General features: G+C 46.0%; 1 protein-coding gene across 1 annotated transcript in view; it reads left to right on the top strand.

Moving 5' to 3' along the window:
- Window positions 1–17,163, top strand: part of LOC110492799 (visual pigment-like receptor peropsin) — a 37,441-nt gene extending 20,278 nt beyond the window's left edge. Inside the window, exons 4-6 of the mRNA XM_090201630.1 lie at window positions 9,042–9,146; window positions 10,163–10,386; window positions 14,741–17,163. Coding sequence (XP_090057756.1) covers window positions 9,042–9,146; window positions 10,163–10,386; window positions 14,741–15,271 — 860 coding nt within the window. The 3' untranslated portion in view covers window positions 15,272–17,163. The remainder of the gene's footprint in view (window positions 1–9,041; window positions 9,147–10,162; window positions 10,387–14,740) is intronic.
- The last annotated feature ends 2,076 nt before the right edge of the window (window positions 17,164–19,239 follow it).

Below are 19,239 nucleotides of genomic sequence, written 5' to 3'. Positions count from 1 at the left end.
TAGGGGACTAATCAGAGGGAAAAGGGGAACAGGTGGGAGAAGGGGTGACGAGGTAGTCAAGAGGAGACAAGGAACAGCTGGGGGAAAGCGGGGGAGAAAAGGTAACCTAACAACGACCAGCAGAGGGAGACAGGGTGAAGGGAAAGGACAGAGACAAGACACAACATGACAGTACATGACAGTACCCCCCCACTCACCGAGCGCCTCCTGGCGCACTCGAGGAGGAAACCTGGCGGCAACGGAGGAAATCCTCGATCAGCGCACGGTCCAGCACGTCCCGAGAGGGAACCCAACTCCTCTCCTCAGGACCGTACCCCTCCCAATCTACGAGGTACTGGTGACCACGGCCCCGAGGACGCATGTCCAAAATTCTACGGACCCTGTAGATGGGTGCGCCCTCGACAAGGATGGGGGGGGGGGGGGGGGGGGAGACGAGCGGGGGCGCGAAGGACGGGCTTGATGCAGGAGACATGGAAGACCGGGTGGACGCGGCGAAGGTATCGCGGAAGAAGAAGTCGAACTGCGACAGGATTAATGACCCGAGAAATACGGAACGGACCAATGAACCGCGGGGTCAACTTGCGAGAAGCCGTCCTAAGGGGAAGGTTCTGAGTGGAGAGCCAAACTCTCTGACCGCGACAATATCTAGGACTCTTAGTTCTACGCTTATTAGCAGCCCTCACAGTCTGCGTCCTATAACGGCAAAGTGCAGACCTGACCCTCTTCCAGGTGCGCTCGCAACGTTGGACAAAAGCCTGAGCGGAGGGGACGCTGGACTCGGCGAACTGAGATGAGAACAGCGGAGGCTGGTACCCGAGGCTACTCTGAAAAGGAGATAGCCCGGTCGCAGACGAAGGAAGCGAGTTGTGGGCGTATTCTGCCCAGGGGAGCTGTTCTGACCAAGACGCAGGGTTGCGAAAAGAAAGACTGCGTAAGATGCGACCAATAGTCTGATTGGCCCGTTCTGCTTGACCGTTAGACTGGGGGTGAAAGCCGGAAGAGAGACTGACGGAAGCCCCAATCAAACGGCAAAACTCCCTCCAAAATTGAGACGTGAATTGCGGACCTCTGTCCGAAACGACGTCTGACGGAAGGCCATGAATTCTGAAAACATTCTCGATGATGATTTGTGCCGTCTCTTTAGCAGAAGGAAGCTTAGCAAGGGGAATGAAATGAGCCGCCTTAGAGAACCTATCGACAACCGTAAGAATAACAGTCTTCCCCGCTGACGAAGGCAGTCCGGTGACAAAATCTAAGGCGATGTGAGACCACGGTCGAGAGGGAATAGGAAGCGGCCTGAGACGGCCGGCAGGAGGAGAGTTACCGGACTTAGTCTGCGCGCAGACCGAACAAGCAGCCACGAAACGACGCGTGTCATGCTCCCGGGTGGGCCACCAAAAACGCTGGCGAATGGAAGCAAGCGTACCCCGAACGCCAGGGTGGCCGGCTAACTTGGCAGAGTGAGCCCACTGAAGAACGGCCAGACGAGTAGGAACGGGAACGAAAAGAAGGTTCCTAGGACAAGCGCGCGGCGACGGAGTGTGAGTGAGCGCTTGTTTTACCTGCCTCTCAATTCCCCAGACAGTCAACCCGACAACACGCCCCTCAGGGAGAATCCCCTCGGGGTCAGTGGAGGCTACTGAAGAACTGAAGAGACGAGACAAAGCATCAGGCTTGGTGTTCTTAGAGCCCGGACGATAAGAAATCACGAACTCGAAACGAGCGAAAAACAGCGCCCAACGCGCCTGACGCGCATTAAGTCGTTTGGCAGAACGGATGTACTCAAGGTTCCTATGGTCAGTCCAAACGACAAAAGGAACGGTCGCCCCCTCCAACCACTGTCGCCATTCGCCTAGGGCTAACCGGATGGCGAGCAGTTCGCGGTTACCCACATCATAGTTACGTTCCGATGGCGACAGGCGATGAGAAAAATACGCGCATGGGTGGACCTTGTCGTCAGAGAGGGAGCGCTGAGAAAGAATGGCTCCCACGCCCACCTCTGACGCGTCAACCTCGACAACGAACTGTCTAGAGACGTCAGGTGTAACAAGGATAGGAGCGGATGTAAAACGATTCTTGAGGAGATCAAAAGCTCCCTGGGCGGAAACGGACCACTTAAAGCACGTCTTGACAGAAGTAAGGGCTGTGAGAGGAGCTGCCACCTGACCGAAATTACGGATGAAACGACGATAGAAGTTCGCGAAGCCGAGAAAGCGCTGCAGCTCGACGCGTGACTTAGGGACGGGCCAATCAATGACAGCTTGGACCTTAGCGGGATCCATCTTAATGCCTTCAGCGGAAATAACAGAACCGAGAAATGTGACGGAGGAGGCATGAAAAGTGCACTTCTCAGCCTTCACAAAAAGACAATTCTCTAAAAGGCGCTGGAGGACACGTCGAACGTGCTGAACATGAATCTGGAGTGACGGTGAAAAAATCAGGATATCGTCAAGGTAAACGAAAACAAAGATGTTCAGCATGTCTCTCAGGACATCATTGACTAATGCCTGAAAGACAGCTGGAGCGTTAGCGAGGCCGAAAGGAAGGACCCGGTATTCAAAGTGCCCTAACGGAGTGTTAAACGCCGTCTTCCACTCGTCCCCCTCCCTGATGCGCACGAGATGGTAAGCGTTACGAAGGTCCAACTTAGTGAAAAACCTGGCTCCCTGCAGGATCTCGAAGGCTGAAGACATAAGAGGAAGCGGATAACGATTCTTCACTGTTATGTCATTCAGCCCTCGATAATCTATGCAGGGGCGCAGAGACCCGTCCTTCTTCTTGACAAAAAAAAACCCCGCTCCGGCGGGAGAGGAGGAGGGGACTATGGTACCGGAGTCAAGAGCTACAGACAAATAATCTTCGAGAGCCTTACGTTCGGGAGCCGACAGAGAGTATAGTCTACCCCGGGGGGGGGTGGTTCCCGGAAGGAGATCAATACTACAATCATACGACCGGTGTGGAGGAAGAGAGGTGGCCCTGGACCGACTGAACACCGTGCGCAGATCGTGATATTCCTCCGGCACCCCTGTCAAATCACCAGGCTCCTCCTGTGAAGAAGAGACAGAGGAAACAGGAGGGATAGCAGACATTAAACATTTCACATGACAAGAGACGTTCCAGGAGAGGATAGAATTACTAGACCAATTAATGGAAGGATTATGACAAACTAGCCAGGGATGGCCCAAAACAACAGGTGTAAAAGGTGAACGAAAAATTAAAAAAGAAATGGTTTCACTATGATTACCAGAAACAGTGAGGGTTAAAGGTAGCGTCTCACGCTGAATCCTGGGGAGAGGACTACCATCCAGGGCGAACAAGGCCGTGGGCTCCTTTAACTGTCTGAGAGGAATGTCATGTTCCCGAGCCCAGGTCTCGTCCATAAAACAGCCCTCCGCCCCAGAGTCTATTAAGGCACTGCAGGAAGCTGACGAACCGGTCCAGCGTAGATGGACCGACAAGGTAGTGCAGGATCTTGAAGGAGAGACAGGAGTAGTAGCGCTCACCAGTAGCCCTCCGCTTACTGACAAGCTCTGGCCTTTTACTGGACATGAAGTGACAAAATGACCAGCGGAACCGCAATAGAGACAGAGGCGGTTGGTGATTCTCCGTTCCCTCTCCTTAGTCGAGATGCGGATACCTCCCAGCTGCATGGGCTCAGCACCCGAGCCGGCAGAGGAAGATGGTAGTGATGCGGAGAGGGGAGCGACGGAGAGCGCGAGCTCCTTTCCACGAGCTCGGTGACGAAGATCAACCCGTCGCTCAATGCGAATAGCGAGTTCAATCAAGGAATCCACGCTGGAAGGAACCTCCCGGGAGAGAATCTCATCCTTTACCTCTGCGCGGAGACCCTCCAGAAGACGAGCGAGCAAGGCCGGCTCGTTCCAGCCACTGGAGACAGCAAGAGTGCGAAACTCAATAGAGTAGTCTGTTATGGATCGATTGCCTTGACATAGGGAAGACAGGGCCCTGGAAGCCTCCTCCCCAAAAACAGATCGATCAAAAACCCGTATCATCTCCTCCTTAAAGTCCTGATACTGGTTAGTACACTCTGCCCTTGCCTCCCAGATTGCCGTGCCCCACTCACGAGCCCGTCCAATAAGGAGAGATATGACGTAGGCGACACGAGCAGTGCTCCTGGAGTAAGTGTTGGGCTGGAGAGAAAACACAATATCACACTGGGTGAGGAACGAGCGGCATTCAGTGGGCTCCCCAGAGTAACACGGTGGGTTATTGATTCTGGGCTCCGGAGATTCGAAAGCCCTGGAAGTGGCCGGTGGATCGAGGCGGAGATGGTGAACCTGTTCTGTGAGGTTGGAGACTTGGGTGGCCAGGGTCTCAACGGCATGTCGAGCAGCAGACACTTCCTGCTCGTGTCTGCCTAGCATCGCTCCCTGGATCCCGACGGCTGAGTGGAGAGGATCCGAAGTCGCTGGGTCCATTCTTGGTCGGATTCTTCTGTTACGGTGCGTGAATGAGGACCCAAAAGCGAATTAACTTAAACAGAGCTTCTTTAATTACCAAACATAGGTAGGCTCAGACGGACCGGCAGATTCCGACAGGACAAGACAAGGTTACAGCAAAACATGACGACAGTCTGGTTCAGGCATGAAACACAACAAACAAGAATCCGACAAGGACAGGAACAAAAACAGAGAGAGATATAGGGGACTAATCAGAGGGAAAAGGGGAACAGGTGGGAGAAGGGGTGACGAGGTAGTCAAGAGGAGACAAGGAACAGCTGGGGGAAAGCGGGGGAGAAAAGGTAACCTAACAACGACCAGCAGAGGGAGACAGGGTGAAGGGAAAGGACAGAGACAAGACACAACATGACAGTACATGACAGCACTAGAACAGTCCATAGTACCTGGCCTCACCCTCCTAGGATCTGAAGTCAAATGTCTACTGTTTCCTGATGATCTGGTACATCTGTCCCCAACCAAGGAGGGCCTACACCAGCACCTAGTTCTTCTACACAGATTCTGTCAGACCTGGGCCCTAACAGTAAATCTATGTAAGACAAAAAATAATGGTGTTTCAAAAAAGGTCCAGTTGCCAGGACCACAAATACAAATTCCATCTAGACACAGTTGCTCTGGATCTGGCCAAAAATACTTGAATCAGTTATAGAACCCATTACCCATTACCCTTTGTGGTTGTGATGTCTGGGGTCCGCTCACCAACCAAGATTTCACAAAATGGGACCATCAGCAAATAGAGACTCTGCATGCATAATTCTGCAAAAAAACATCCTCCGTGTACAACGTAAAACACCAAATAATACAGAGCAGAATTAGGCCTAGTACCTGGTAATTATCAAAATCCCAAAAAGAGCCGTTAAATTATACAACCAACTAAAATAAAGCGATTCCCAAACCTTCCATAACAAAGCCATCACCTACAGGAATATTTACCTGGAGAAGACTTGCATAAAATCCAGGGAAGTTCCTTGAGGGCCGTTGTGGTATCGGCTTGAGGGGGGGGGGGGGGGGGGGGTACACGGCCTTGACCATAATCAAAGTAAAATCTATTGGGAGATAATACAGCATTTGATTGTGAGCTATTCTAGGTCGGGGGAACAAAGGACTTGAGTTCCTGTATGTTATCACAATTACACCATGAGTCGTTAATCATGAAACATGCAGTTGAAGTCGCAAGTTTACATACGCAGCCAAATACATTTAAACTCAGTTTCTCACAATTCCTGACATTTAATCCCAGTAAAAATTCCCTGTTTTAGGTCAGTTAGGATCACCACTTTATTTTAAGAATGTGAAATGTCAGAGTAATAGTACAGAGAATGATTTATTTCAGCTTTTATTTCTTTCAGCTTTTATTTCTTTCATCACATTCCCAGTGGGTCAGAAGTTTACATACCCTCAATTAGTATTTGGTAGCATTGCCTTTAAATTGTTTAACTTGGGTGAAACGTTTCGGGTAGCCTAAACAATTGTTGGAAAGATTACTTGTGTCATGCACAAAGTAGATGTCCTAACAGACTTGTCAAAACTATAGTTTGTTAACAAGGAATGTGTGGAGTGGTTGAAAAACTTGTTTTAATGGCTCCAACTTAAGTGTATGTAAACTTCCGACTTCAACTGTACACCCCCACCCTTCTTCTTCTTCCGGAGAGATGTTTATTCCTGTCGGAGCGATCAACTGAGAATCCAGTTGGACCGACTCCAACAGTATATCCCAGAGAAAGACATGTTTCCGTGAAACAAAGTATGTTACAATCCCTGATGTCTCTCTGGAAAGAAGTTAGGGTGCGGTCCATAGGGCCTGGTCAAACGTAGTGCACTAAATAGGGTACATGGTCTCAGCCCTGGTCAAAAGTAGTGCACTAAATAGGGAACATGGTGTCAATTGGGGAGTCACATTCCAGTAGGTCTTATCTGACAAGAGAAGAAAGAGCGTGATATATGTTGTTCTCGCTGTTAATGGGCTGTCATTACTGGCTGGATTTATGGAAGGAGATTACTGTTTGATTAATGATAACTATTATAGTACATTCTCTACACCAGACCTGACAATTAACTTAATTTGAGGTGAGGTTGAGGTGAGGAATGTCTTAACTAGGTAATAATAGAATAACTGCTTCTGTTAACTTCTGTTGTTATCACTCTATGGTGGGTTGATTGCTCCGAAGGGGAGGTTTTTACAGGAGGAGAGGTTTTACAGGAGGAGAAGTTTTACAGGAGGGGAAGTTTTACAGGAGGGGAAGTTTTACAGGAGGGGAAGTTTTACAGGAGGAGAGGTTTTACAGGAGGGGAGGTTTACATGACGAGAAGTTTTACAGGAGGAGAGGTTTTACAGGAGGGGAGGTTTTACGGGAGGGGAGGTTTTACAGGAGTGGAGGTTTACAGGAGGGGGGGTTTTACAGTATGTTTTTGAGATTATTCCAAAATAAATACAAAATGGCTGACATCTTGGGTAGAGTAGTCTATTCATCAATCAATTGTATACAATTGAATACATTCTGGGTTGTTTTTTTAGTTCATCAGTTGACTGGATCTTGTACTGTATGTGTCAGTATTTGATTGTGTGCTAAACGTCTTTCATAAGTCACATTGAAATGATTTGAAATTGATCGTTCAGATTGGCCTCCAATACCTTCAATTAGACTATTGTGTTACATCATTTACTGAGGCACTAAAAAGCAAATCACCTCATACAGGATTCACACAGCATGTCCTGTAATCAGATATAAGTGACTGATTTAATCTTGTTGGTCATTGGAAGCACACCAATCACAACAATCGATTCATTCTCTTCTCACTGAATACAAACCTATATGTACTTTGTCAAGAAAGGTTATTTTCAGTGGGAGTCATTTACAAGTGCTTGCCGGGTGGCGCCTGAAAAAAAGAGACTCATTGTTCATAAAAATGTCACAGTCTGACATTCATAACTGGGGTGGAAAGAATTCAGGACTTTAACGTGCCAGCTTCCCTCCAACTTTTCCTGTCGCGTGTTTGCAGAGGAATATCATTTGGAAATCAGAGCCCTTTTAGAGAGGGTGACACACTGATCTAGGATCAAGGACTACACAGAAAAACAAATGGCTCTATATTGCACCAGATAAGGGTTGTTTGGCTTGTAACCATAGCAGATCACCTTTTTTTGAAGGTTCTATAAAGAATCATGCTCATGAGGTTCTAAATGGAACTTGTATGGTGCTATAAAGAACTTTCCTAAGGTTCCTCTAAAGAACTATTAAAAAAGGTTCTATATAGCAACAAAAAGTGTTCCGCTATGGTTACAATTCTTAATGGTTCTTTATAGAACCTTTATGGAGAATGGTACTATAAAAAACCTTTCTCAATCGCAAAGGTTCTACACACAATCTTTTGAAGAACAATACAGGCTTTTTTGAAATTCAATGTTAGCCATATTATTTTGTAAAAATTCCATAGGTGTTAATAGTGTGTTAATTGACAAGTTGAATCAGGTGTGCTAACTAGTGATGTCATGTTTGATGCCGGAGCTCCGGGTGACGCGTCAAAATCGCTAAGCAGTGAGGGAAATGTTGAGGGTGACTGCAGGGATAAAGGGAAATGTTGAGGGTGACTGCAGGGATAAAGGAAAATGTTGAGGGTGACTGCAGGGATAAAGGGAAATGTTGAGGGTGACTGCAGGATTAAAGGGAAATGTTGAGGGGGACTGCAGGATTATAGGGAAATGTTGAGGGTGACTGCAGGATTATAGGTAAATGTTGAGGGTGACTGCAGGATTAAAGGGACATTTTGAGGGTGACTGCAGGATTATAGGGAAATGTTGAGGGTGACTGCAGGATTATAGGGAAATGTTGAGGGTGACTGCAGGATTATAGGGAAATGTTGAGGGTGACTGCAGGGATAAAGGGAAATGTTGAGGGTGACTGCAGGATTAAAGGGAAATGTTGAGGGGGACTGCAGGATTATAGGGAAATGTTGAGGGTGACTGCAGGATTATAGGTAAATGTTGAGGGTGACTGCAGGATTAAAGGGACATTTTGAGGGTGACTGCAGGATTATAGGGAAATGTTGAAGGTGACTGCAGGATTAAAAGGAAATGTTGAGGGTGACTGCAGGATTAAAGGGAAATGTTGAGGGTGACTGCAGGATTATAGGGAAATGTTCAGGGTGACTGCAGGATTATAGGGAAATGTTGAGGGTGACTGCACGATTATAGGCGATGTTGAGGGTGACTGCAGGATTATAGGGAAATGTTGAGGGTGACTGCAGGATTATAGGGAAATGTTGAGGGTGACTGCACGATTATAGGCGATGTTGAGGGTGACTGCACGATTATAGGGAAATGTTGAGGGTGACTGCAGGATTAAAGGGAAATGTTGATTATCGTTTTTTACACACTGTGTCTCAAACCATGTTATATCAATCAATCACATTAATTTATAAAGCCCTTTTTACATCAACCGATGTCACAAAGTGGCTTGACTGGAACACACACTCATTGCCTGTGTGTGTGTGTGTGTGTGTGTGTGTGTGTGTGTGTGTGTGTGTGTGTGTGTGTGTGTGTGTGTGTGTGTGTCCTGTTTCCAGCCTACTGCGTCAGTTTAAGCACCATCTGCATCTCTCTAATGTTCATCTGGGTTGGAGCTTTGTTCTGGTCTGTCGCTCCACTGCTGGGCTGGGGCAGCTACACAGGTTAGTGTCTCCCTCCCTTCCTCCCTCGATCCATCCATACATCCATCCATCCCTCCATCAATCCATCCATCCATCCATTCATTCCTCCATCCATCCATCCATCCATCCATCCATCCATCCATTCATCCCTCTATATATCCATCCATCCATTTATCCCTCTATATATCCATCCATCCATTTATCCCTCTATATATCCATGTATTCATCCCTCCATCCATCCATTTATCCATCTATATATCCATGTATTCATCCATCCATCCGTTCATCCATTCATGCATGCGACCATCCATCCATTTATCCATCTATTTATCCATGTATTCCTCCATCCATCCGTTCATCCATTCATGGATGCGACCACCTCTCGAAACACCGCTCTAACCCATCCATTTATTCCTCTATATATACATCCATCCATCCATCCATCCATTTATCCCTCTATATATCCATGTATTCATCCATCCATCCATTCATCCATTCATCCATCCATTTATCCCTCTATATATCCATCCATCCATCCATCCATTTATCCCTCTATATATCCATGTATTCATCCCTCCATCCATCCATTTATCCCTCTATATATCCATCCATCCATCCGTTCATCCATCCATTTATCCCTCTATATATCCATCCATCCATCCATCCATCCATCCCTCTATATATCCATCCATCCATCCGTTTATCCCTCTATATATCCATCCATCCATCCATTCATCTCTCTATATATCCATCCATCCATCCATCCATCCGTTTATCCCTCTATATATCCATCCATCCATCCATTCATCTCTCTATATATCCATCCATCCATCCATCCATCCATTTATCCCTCTATATATCCATGTATTCATCCATCCATCCATTTATCCCTCTATATATCCATGTATTCATCCATCCATCCATCCGTTCATCCATTCATGCATGCGACCACCCATCCATCCATCCATCCATCCATTCATGCGACCACCTCTCCAAACACCACTCTAACCCATTCATCCCCATATCTCCACCTCCAGACTGCGGGTACGGGACCTGTGAGGTGGACTGGTCCAAGGCTAACTACTCCACCATCTACAAGTCCTACATCATGTCCATCCTTATCTCCTGCTTCTTCGTCCCGGTCATGGTCATGGTGTTCTCCTATGTAGCCATCATCCATACAGTGGTGAGCAGCAACGCCATGTCTGCTGATGGATACCTCTCAGTCAGACAGAGGAAGGTGGAACGAGACGTCACGAGGGTGAGCCAATTAACCAACCAATCAATCAATCAATTCAATCAATAACATTTAGTTAGAAGACCTATTTACATCAACAGAACAGAAACAGAAAGGGATTTTTTTAAATAACCCAGCCAAGATCGCAAAAGGTTCATCAGAAGCACAGTGGACAGTAAACGTAAATAAAATAAAAAATGACAAATATTTGTCACCTGTTTTGTAAACAACACGTGTAGACTAACAGTGAAATGCTGACTTACGGGCCCTTCACAACGACACGTGTAGACTAACAGTGAAATGCTGAATTACAGGCCCTTCACAACGACACGTGTAGACTAACAGTGAAATGCTGAATTACAGGCCCTTCACAACGACACGTGTAGACTAACAGTGAAATGCTGACTTACGGGCCCTTCACAACGACACGTGTAGACTAACAGTGAAATGCTGAATTACGGGCCCTTCACAACGACACGTGTAGACTAACAGTGAAATGCTGACTTACGGGCCCTTCACAACGACACGTGTAGACTAACAGTGAAATGCTGACTTACGGGGCCCTTCACAACGACACGTGTAGACTAACAGTGAAATGCTGACTTACGGGCCCTTCACAACCACACGTGTAGACTAACAGTGAAATGCTGACTTACGGGCCCTTCACAACGACACGTGTAGACTGACAGTGAAATGCTGACTTACGGGCCCTTCACAACAATACGGAGAGAAAGAAAATAGAAAAATAATAACACAAGGAATAAATACTCAATGAGTAATGATAACTTGACTATATACATAGGGTACCAGTACTGAGTAATGATAACTAGGTTATATACACGGGGTACCAGTACTGAGTAATGATAACTAGGTTATATACACAGAGTACCAGTACTGAGTAATGATATCTAGGTTATGTACACAGAGTACCAGTACTGAGTAATGATAACTAGGCTATATACACAGAGTACCAGTACTGAGTAATGATAACTAGGCTTTATACACAGAGTACCAGTACTGAGTAATGATAACTAGGCTATATACACAGAGTACCAGTACTGAGTAATGATAACTTGGCTGTATACACGGGGTACCAGTACTGAGTAATGATAACTAGACTATATACACGGGGTACCAGTACTGAGTAATGATAACCTGGCTGTATACACGGGGTACCAGTACTGAGTAATGAGAACTAGGCTATATACACGGAGTATCAGTACTGAGTAATGATAACTAGGCTATATACACAGAGTACCAGTACCCAGTCCATGTGCAGGGGTACGAGGTAATTAAGGTAGATACGTATGTACATAAAGGCAAGGGTAAAGTGACTAAGCAATATGATAGATAATACGCAGTAGCAGAAGTGAATGTGAGGTGTCAATGCAGATCGTCCGGGTAGCTATTTGGTCAACTATTTAGCAGCCTTATGGCTTGAGGGTAGAAGCTGTTCAGGGTCCTGTTGGTTCCAGACATGGTGCATCGGTACCGCTTGCCGTGCGGTAGCAGAGAGAACAGTCTCTGACTTGGGTGGCTGGAGTTCTTGACAATTTTTAAGGCCTTCCTTTGACACCGCCTGGTATAGTGATGTAATGGGCCATATGCACTACCCTCTGTATCATCTTGCTGTTGGATGCAAAGCAGTTGCCATATCATGCGCTGATGCAGCCAGTCAAGATGCTCTCAATGGTGCAGCTGTAGAATTTTTTGAAGAGCTGAGGGCCCATGCCAAATCTTTTCAGCATCATGAGGGGGAAGAGGCTTTTGTCGTGCCTTTTTAAGGATTGTGTTGGTGTATGTGGACCACCCTAATTCCTTAGTGATATGGACATCGACGTTGAGGGAGAGGTTGTTGTCCTGGCACCACATTGCCAGGTCACTGACCTCCTCCCTATAGGCTGTCTCATCGTCGTCAGTGATCAGGCCTACCACCATGGTGTCGTCAGCAAACTTAACGATGGTGTTGGAGTCGTGCTCAGCCACACAGTCATGGGTGAACAGGGAGTATAGGAGTGGACTCAGCATGCACCCTTGAGGGGACCCAGTTTTGAGGGTCAGCATGGTGGATGTGTTGTTGCCTCTCCTCACCGCCTGGGGGCGGGCCCGTCAGGATGTCCAGAATCCAGTTGCAGAGGGCGGTGTTCAGTTAAAGGTTCCTGAGCTTAGTGATGAGCTATGAGGGCTCTAAGCTGTTGAACGCTGAGCTGTAGCCAATGAACAGCATTCTCATATAGGTGTTCCTTTTGTCCAGGTGGGAAAGGGCAGTGTTGAGTACAATAGAGATTGCGTCATCTGTGGATCTGTTTGGGTGGTATGCAAATTGGAGTGGGTCTAGGGTTTCTGGGATAATGGAGTGGATGTGAGGCATGAACAGCTTTTTAAAGCATTTCATGGCTACAGATGTGAGTGCTATGTGACGATAGTCATTTAGACAGATTAGCTTGGCACAGGGACTATGGGGGTCTGTTGAAACATGTTGGTATTACAGACTGAGTCAGGGAGAGGTTGAAAAGGTTAGTGAGGACATTTGCCAGCTGGTCAGCACATCCTACGTGTACTGGTATTTCGTCTGGCATTGCGGCCTTGTGAATGTTAACCTGTTTAAAGATCTTACTCACAATGGCTACAAAAAATGAGATCACACAGTCGTCCGGAATGGCTGGTGCTCTCATGCATTGTTCAGTGTTACTTGCCTTGAGGCGAGCATTGATGGCATTTCAATCTTCTGGTAGGCTTACATCACTGGGCAACTAGCAGCTGCAATTCCCTTTGGAATCCGTGATAGTTTGCAAGCCCTGCCACATCCAACGAGCGTCAGAGCCGGTGTTGTAGGATTCGATCTTAGTCCTTTATCGGTACTTTGCCTGTTTGATGTCTCTTTGGAGGTCATAGCAGGATTTCTTGTAAGCGTCCAGATTAGTGTTCCGCTCCTTGAAAGCGACAGCTCTATCCTTAAATTCAGTGCGGATGTTGCCTGTAATACATGGCTTCTGGTTGGGATATGTATGTACTGTCACTGTGGGGACGAAGTCGTCGATGCATTTATTAATGACGCTGGTGACTGATGTGGTAAACTCATCAATGTTATCGGGTGAAAACATATTCCAGTCTGTGCTAGCCAAACAGTCCTGTAGCTAGCCAAACAGTCCTGTAGCTAGCCAAACAGTCCTGTAGCTAGCCAAACAGTCCTGTAGCTAGCTAAAAATGTCCTGTAGCTAGCCAAACAGTCCTGTAGCTAGCCAAACAGTCATGTAGCTAGCCAAACAGTCCTGGAGCTAGCTAAAAATGTCCTGTAGCTAGCCAAACAGTCCTGGAGCTAGCCAAACAGTCCTGTAGCTAGCTAAAAATGTCCTGTAGCTAGCCAAACAGTCCTGTAGCTAGCTAAACAGTCCTGTAGACAGCCAAACAGTCCTGGAGCTAGCCAAACAGTCCTGTAGCTAGCCAAACAGTCCTGTAGCTAGCCAAACAGTCATGTAGCTAGCCAAACAGTCCTGTAGCTAGCCAAACAGTCCTGTAGCTAGCCAAACAGTCCTGTAGCTAGCCAAACAGTCCTGTAGCTAGCCAAACAGTCCTGTAGCTAGCCAAACAGTCCTGTAGCTAGCCAATCAGTCGTGTAGCTAGCCAAACAGTCCTGTAGTTAGCCAAACGGTCCTGTAGCTAGCCAAACAGTCCTGTAGCTAGCCAAACAGTCCTGTAGCTAGCTAAACAGTCCTGTAGCTAGCCAAACAGTCCTGTAGCTAGCAGAACAGTCCTGTAGCTAGCCAAACAGTCCTGTAGCTAGCTAAAAATGTCCTGTAGCTAGCCAAACAGTCCTGTAGACAGCCAAACAGTCCTGTAGCTAGCCAAACAGTCCTGTAGCTAGCTAAACAGTCCTGTAGCTAGCCAAACAGTCATGTAGCTAGCCAAACAGTCCTGTAGCTAGCCAAACAGTCCTGTAACTAGCCAAACAGTCCTGTAGCTAGCCAAACAGTCCTGTATCTAGCCAAACAGTCCTTTAGCTAGCCAAACGGTCCTGTAGCTAGCCAAACAGTCCTGTAGCTAGCCAAACAGTCCTGTAGCTAGCCAAACAGTCCTGTAGCTAGCCAAACAGTCCTTTAGCTAGCCAAACAGTCCTGTAGCTAGCCAAACAGTCCTGTAGCTAGCCAAACAGTCCTGTAGCTAGCCAAACAGTCCTGTAGCTAGCCAAACAGTCCTGTAGCTAGCCAAACAGTCCTGTAGCTAGCCAAACAGTCCTTTAGCTAGCCAAACAGTCCTTTAGCTAGCCAAACAGTCCTGTAGCTAGCCAAACAGTCCTTTAGCTAGCCAAACAGTCCTGTAGCTAGCCAAACAGTCCTGTAGCTTTTTTAATCTCTCTTCTCTGTCACTTCTCCTTCAGGTCTCCATAGTGATCTGCACAGCCTTCATCATGGCATGGTCTCCCTATGCTGTGGTCTCCATGTGGTCTGCCTGTGGTTACCACGTCCCCAACATGACTTTAATCTTCACCCGTCTCTTCGCTAAATCCGCCTCCTTCTACAACCCCCTCATCTACTTCGGAATGAGTTCTAAGTTCCGTAAGGAAGTCTTTGTGCTGTTGCCGTGTTACGGTGGCTCCGCCCACAAGGAGGTGGTCCGCCTCAAGAACTTCCAGGAGCTTGACGAGCTGAAGCTGAAAGGCCATCCCGAGTCCACGACCCTTCCTGTGAACTCGCTTCCTCTGCAGTCAAGAGAGGCGAAATATAGTGAAGAAGAGATGCTGCAGACAGAGGGTCCCGTGGCTCAGGATTCAGACTCAGGGGTGAATAGTCCATCCCACACGCCGCCTACTGTCAGTCAGGAGTCACTCTACTACATTCCCAATGTACCCCTTACCCCCCTACCCAGCATGCACTCTGAGATGCCAGAGTACGAGAGTGAAAGACTCTAAAAATCTCTAAATGTGTATCCAAAATGGCACCTTACACTATTAGAGAGAAAGGTGCAATCTAGAACCTAAAAGGTTTCTTCAGTTGTACCATATAAGAGAACCTATTTCATGTAGAACCCTTTTTCTACCTGAAACCAAAATGGTTTCTACGTGGAAAAGATATGCGTTCTCCAATGAGGACAGAACCCTTTCAGAAACCTTTTTTCTAACAGTGTATGCGTTCAAAATAGAACCCTATTCTCTACATAGTGCACTACTTTTGACCAGGCCCTATGGTAGTACGTAGGGAATAGTGTGCCAGTACAGAAAATAGGGTGTCACTACAGAGAATAGGGTGTCCCTGTACAGGGAAAAAGGTGTCACTATGTAGGGAATAGGGTGTCACTATATAGGATGTCACTATATAGGGAACAGGGTGTCACTATGTAGGGATTAGGGTGTCACTATGTAGGGAATAGAGTGTCACTATGTAGGGAATAGGGTGTCACTATGTAGGGAATAGGGTGTCACTATATAGGATGTCACTATATAGGGAATAGGGTGTCACTATGTAGGGATTAGGGTGTCACTATGTAGGGAATAGGGTGTCACTATGTAGGGAATAGGGTGTCACTATGTAGGGAATAGGGTGTCACTATGTAGGGATTAGGGTGTCACTATGTAGGGAATAGGGTGTCACTATGTAGGGAATAGAGTGTCACTATGTAGGGAATAGAGTGTCACTATGTAGGGAATAGAGTGTCACTATATTGGGAATAGAGTGTCACTATGTAGGGAATAGGGTGTCACTATATAGGGAATAGAGTGTCACTATGTAGGGAATAGAGTGTCACTATGTAGGGAATAGAGTGTCACTATATAGGGAATAGAGTGTCACTATGTAGGGAATAGTGTCACTATGTAGGGAATAGGGTGTCACTATGTAGGGTGTCACTATATAGGGAATAGAGTGTCACTATGTAGGGAATAGAGTGTCACTATGTAGGGAATAGAGTGTCACTATGTAGGGAATAGAGTGTCACTATGTAGGGAATAGAGTGTCACTATGTAGGGAATAGAGTGTCACAATGTAGGGAATAGAGTGTCACTATGTAGGGAATAGAGTGTCACTATGTAGGGAATAGAGTGTCACTATGTAGGGAAGAGAGTGTCACTATATAGGGAATAGAGTGTCACTATATAGGGAATAGAGTGTCACTATGTAGGGTGCCACTATATAGGGAATAGGGTGTCACTATATAGGGAATAGAGTGTCACTATGTAGGGAATAGAGTGTCACTATGTAGGGAATAGAGTGTCACTATATAGGGAATAGGGTGTCACTATGTAGGGTGTCACTATCTAGGGAATAGAGTGTCACTATGTAGGGTGTCACTATATAGGGAATAGAGTGTCACTATGTAGGGAATAGAGTGTCACTATGTAGGGAATAGAGTGTCACTATGTAGGGAATAGAGTGTCACTATGTAGGGAATAGAGTGTCACTATGTAGGGAATAGAGTGTCACTATGTAGGGAATAGGGTGTCACTATGTAGGGTGTCACTATATAGGGAATAGAGTTTCACTATGTAGGGAATAGAGTGTCACTATGTAGGGAATAGAGTGTCACTATGTAGGGAATAGAGTGTCACTATGTAGGGAATAGAGTGTCACTATGTAGGGAATAGAGTGTCACTATGTAGGGAATAGAGTGTCACTATGTAGGGAATAGAGTGTCACTATGTAGGGAATAGAGTGTCACTATATAGGGAATAGAGTGTCACTATATAGGGAATAGAGTGTCACTATGTAGGGTGTCACTATATAGGGAATAGGGTGTCACTATATAGGGAATAGAGTGTCACTATGTAGGGAATAGAGTGTCACTATGTAGGGAATAGAGTGTCACTATATAGGGAATAGGGTGTCACTATGTAGGGTGTCACTATATAGGGAATAGGGTGTCACTATGTAGGGTGTCACTATATAGGGAATAGAGTGTCACTATGTAGGGAATAGAGTGTCACTATGTAGGGAATAGGGTGTCACTATGTAGGGAATAGGGTGCCACTATGTAGGCAATAGGGTGTCACTATATAGGGAATAGAGTGTCACTATATTGGGAATAGAGTGTCACTATGTAGGGAATAGAGTGTCACTATGTAGGGAATAGAGTGTCACTATATAGGGAATAGGGTGTCACTATATAGGGAATAGGGTGTCACTATGTAGGGTGTCACTATATAGGGAATAGAGTGTCACTATGTAGGGAATAGAGTGTCACTATATAGGGAATAGAGTGTCACTATGTAGGGAATAGGGTGTCACTATGTAGGGTGTCACTATATAGGGAATAGGGTGTCACTATGTAGGGTGTCACTATGTAGGGTGTCACTATGTAGGGAATAGGGTGTCACTATGTAGGGAATAGGGTGTCACTATGTAGGGATTAGGGTGTCACTATGTAGGGAATAGGGTGTCACTATATAGGGAATAGAGTGTCACTATGTAGGGTGTCACTATATAGGGAATAGAGTGTCACTATGTAGGGAATAGAGTGTCACTATGTAGGGAATAGAGTGTCACTATATAGGGAATAGAGTGTCACTATGTAGGGAATAGGGTGTCACTATGTAGGGTGTCACTATATAGGGAATAGGGTGTCACTATGTAGGTTGTCACTATGTAGGGTGTCACTATATAGGGAATAGAGTGTCACTATGTAGGGAATAGAGTGTCACTATGTAGGGAATAGGGTGTCACTATGTAGGGAATAGAGTGTCACTATGCAGGGAATAGAGTGTCACTATGTAGGGAATAGGGTGGCATTTCGGACCAAACTACGTTTTCTGTCAGCTGTTGTCTTTGTTTCCGTTTTACTTGAAATTGAACCGCTACCTGAATTATTAGAGAACACTGTTGTACATTGATATTTTTTTAAAATATTTGTTGGGTAATTTATTTATGTTGACGTGTGCTTGTTTGTGTCAATAAAATATTGTTTTTTTTTCTCCTGATTCTCAAGAGTGCATTTATTGAAACAGAGTATCGGAGCACGGCGCTGTACTTTGAACATACCGTCTCTTCTGTCCTCATGGACTCAGCACTGAGTGATACGTGGGGTTAAGAGTGGTGACACATGGTAACACACAGAAGTGTTGACTGTAGAGGTACATGTATTATTGCAGATGGACAGACAGGACACTATGAACTGTGACTGTAAGTGACATGCCTTATTGCAGATGGACAGACAGGACACTATGACCTGTGACTGTAGAGGTAAATGTCTTATTGCAGATGGACAGACAGGACACTATGACCTGTGACTGTAGAGATAAATGTCTTATTGCAGATGGACAGGAGGGATTCTGTGTTCCCCTTTGGCCTGTCTCAGTGGGTTCAATGTAAGTATGCTATGCATTATGAATTGGCTGCAGTAATAGTGGATATTTAGTATCTGTAAGGCTGTAGTGTCAGGGGGTATTTAGTATCTGTAAGGCTGTAGTGTCAGGGGGTATTTAGTATCTGTAAGGCTGTAGTGTCAGGGGGTATTTAGTATCTGTAAGGCTGTAGTGTCAGGGGGTATTTAATATCTGTAAGGCTGTAGTGTCAGGGGGTATTTAGTATCTGTAAGGCTGTAGTGTCAGGGGGTATTTAGTATCTGTAAGGCTGTAGTGTCAGGGGGTATTTAGTATCTGTAAGGCTGTAGTGTCAGGGGGTATTTAGTATCTGTAAGGCTGTAGTGTCAGGGGGTATTTAGTATCTGTAAGGCTGTAGTGTCAGGGGGTATTTAGTATCTGTAAGGCTGTAGTGTCAGGGGGTATTTAGTATCTGTAAGGCTGTAGTGTCAGGGGGTATTTAGTATCTGTAAGGCTGTAGTGTCAGGGGGTATTTAGTATCTGTAAGGCTGTAGTGTCAGGGGGTATTTAGTATCTGTAAGGCTGTAGTGTCAGGGGATATTTAATTAAGTATCAACCCTTTTTTTCAA

The sequence above is a fragment of the Oncorhynchus mykiss genome, chromosome 16 (genome assembly GCF_057628025.1).
Source record: "Oncorhynchus mykiss isolate SJ-2025 chromosome 16, ASM5762802v1, whole genome shotgun sequence".
NCBI lineage: Eukaryota > Metazoa > Chordata > Actinopteri > Salmoniformes > Salmonidae > Oncorhynchus > Oncorhynchus mykiss.
This window is presented reverse-complemented; position numbering and strand designations above follow the sequence as displayed.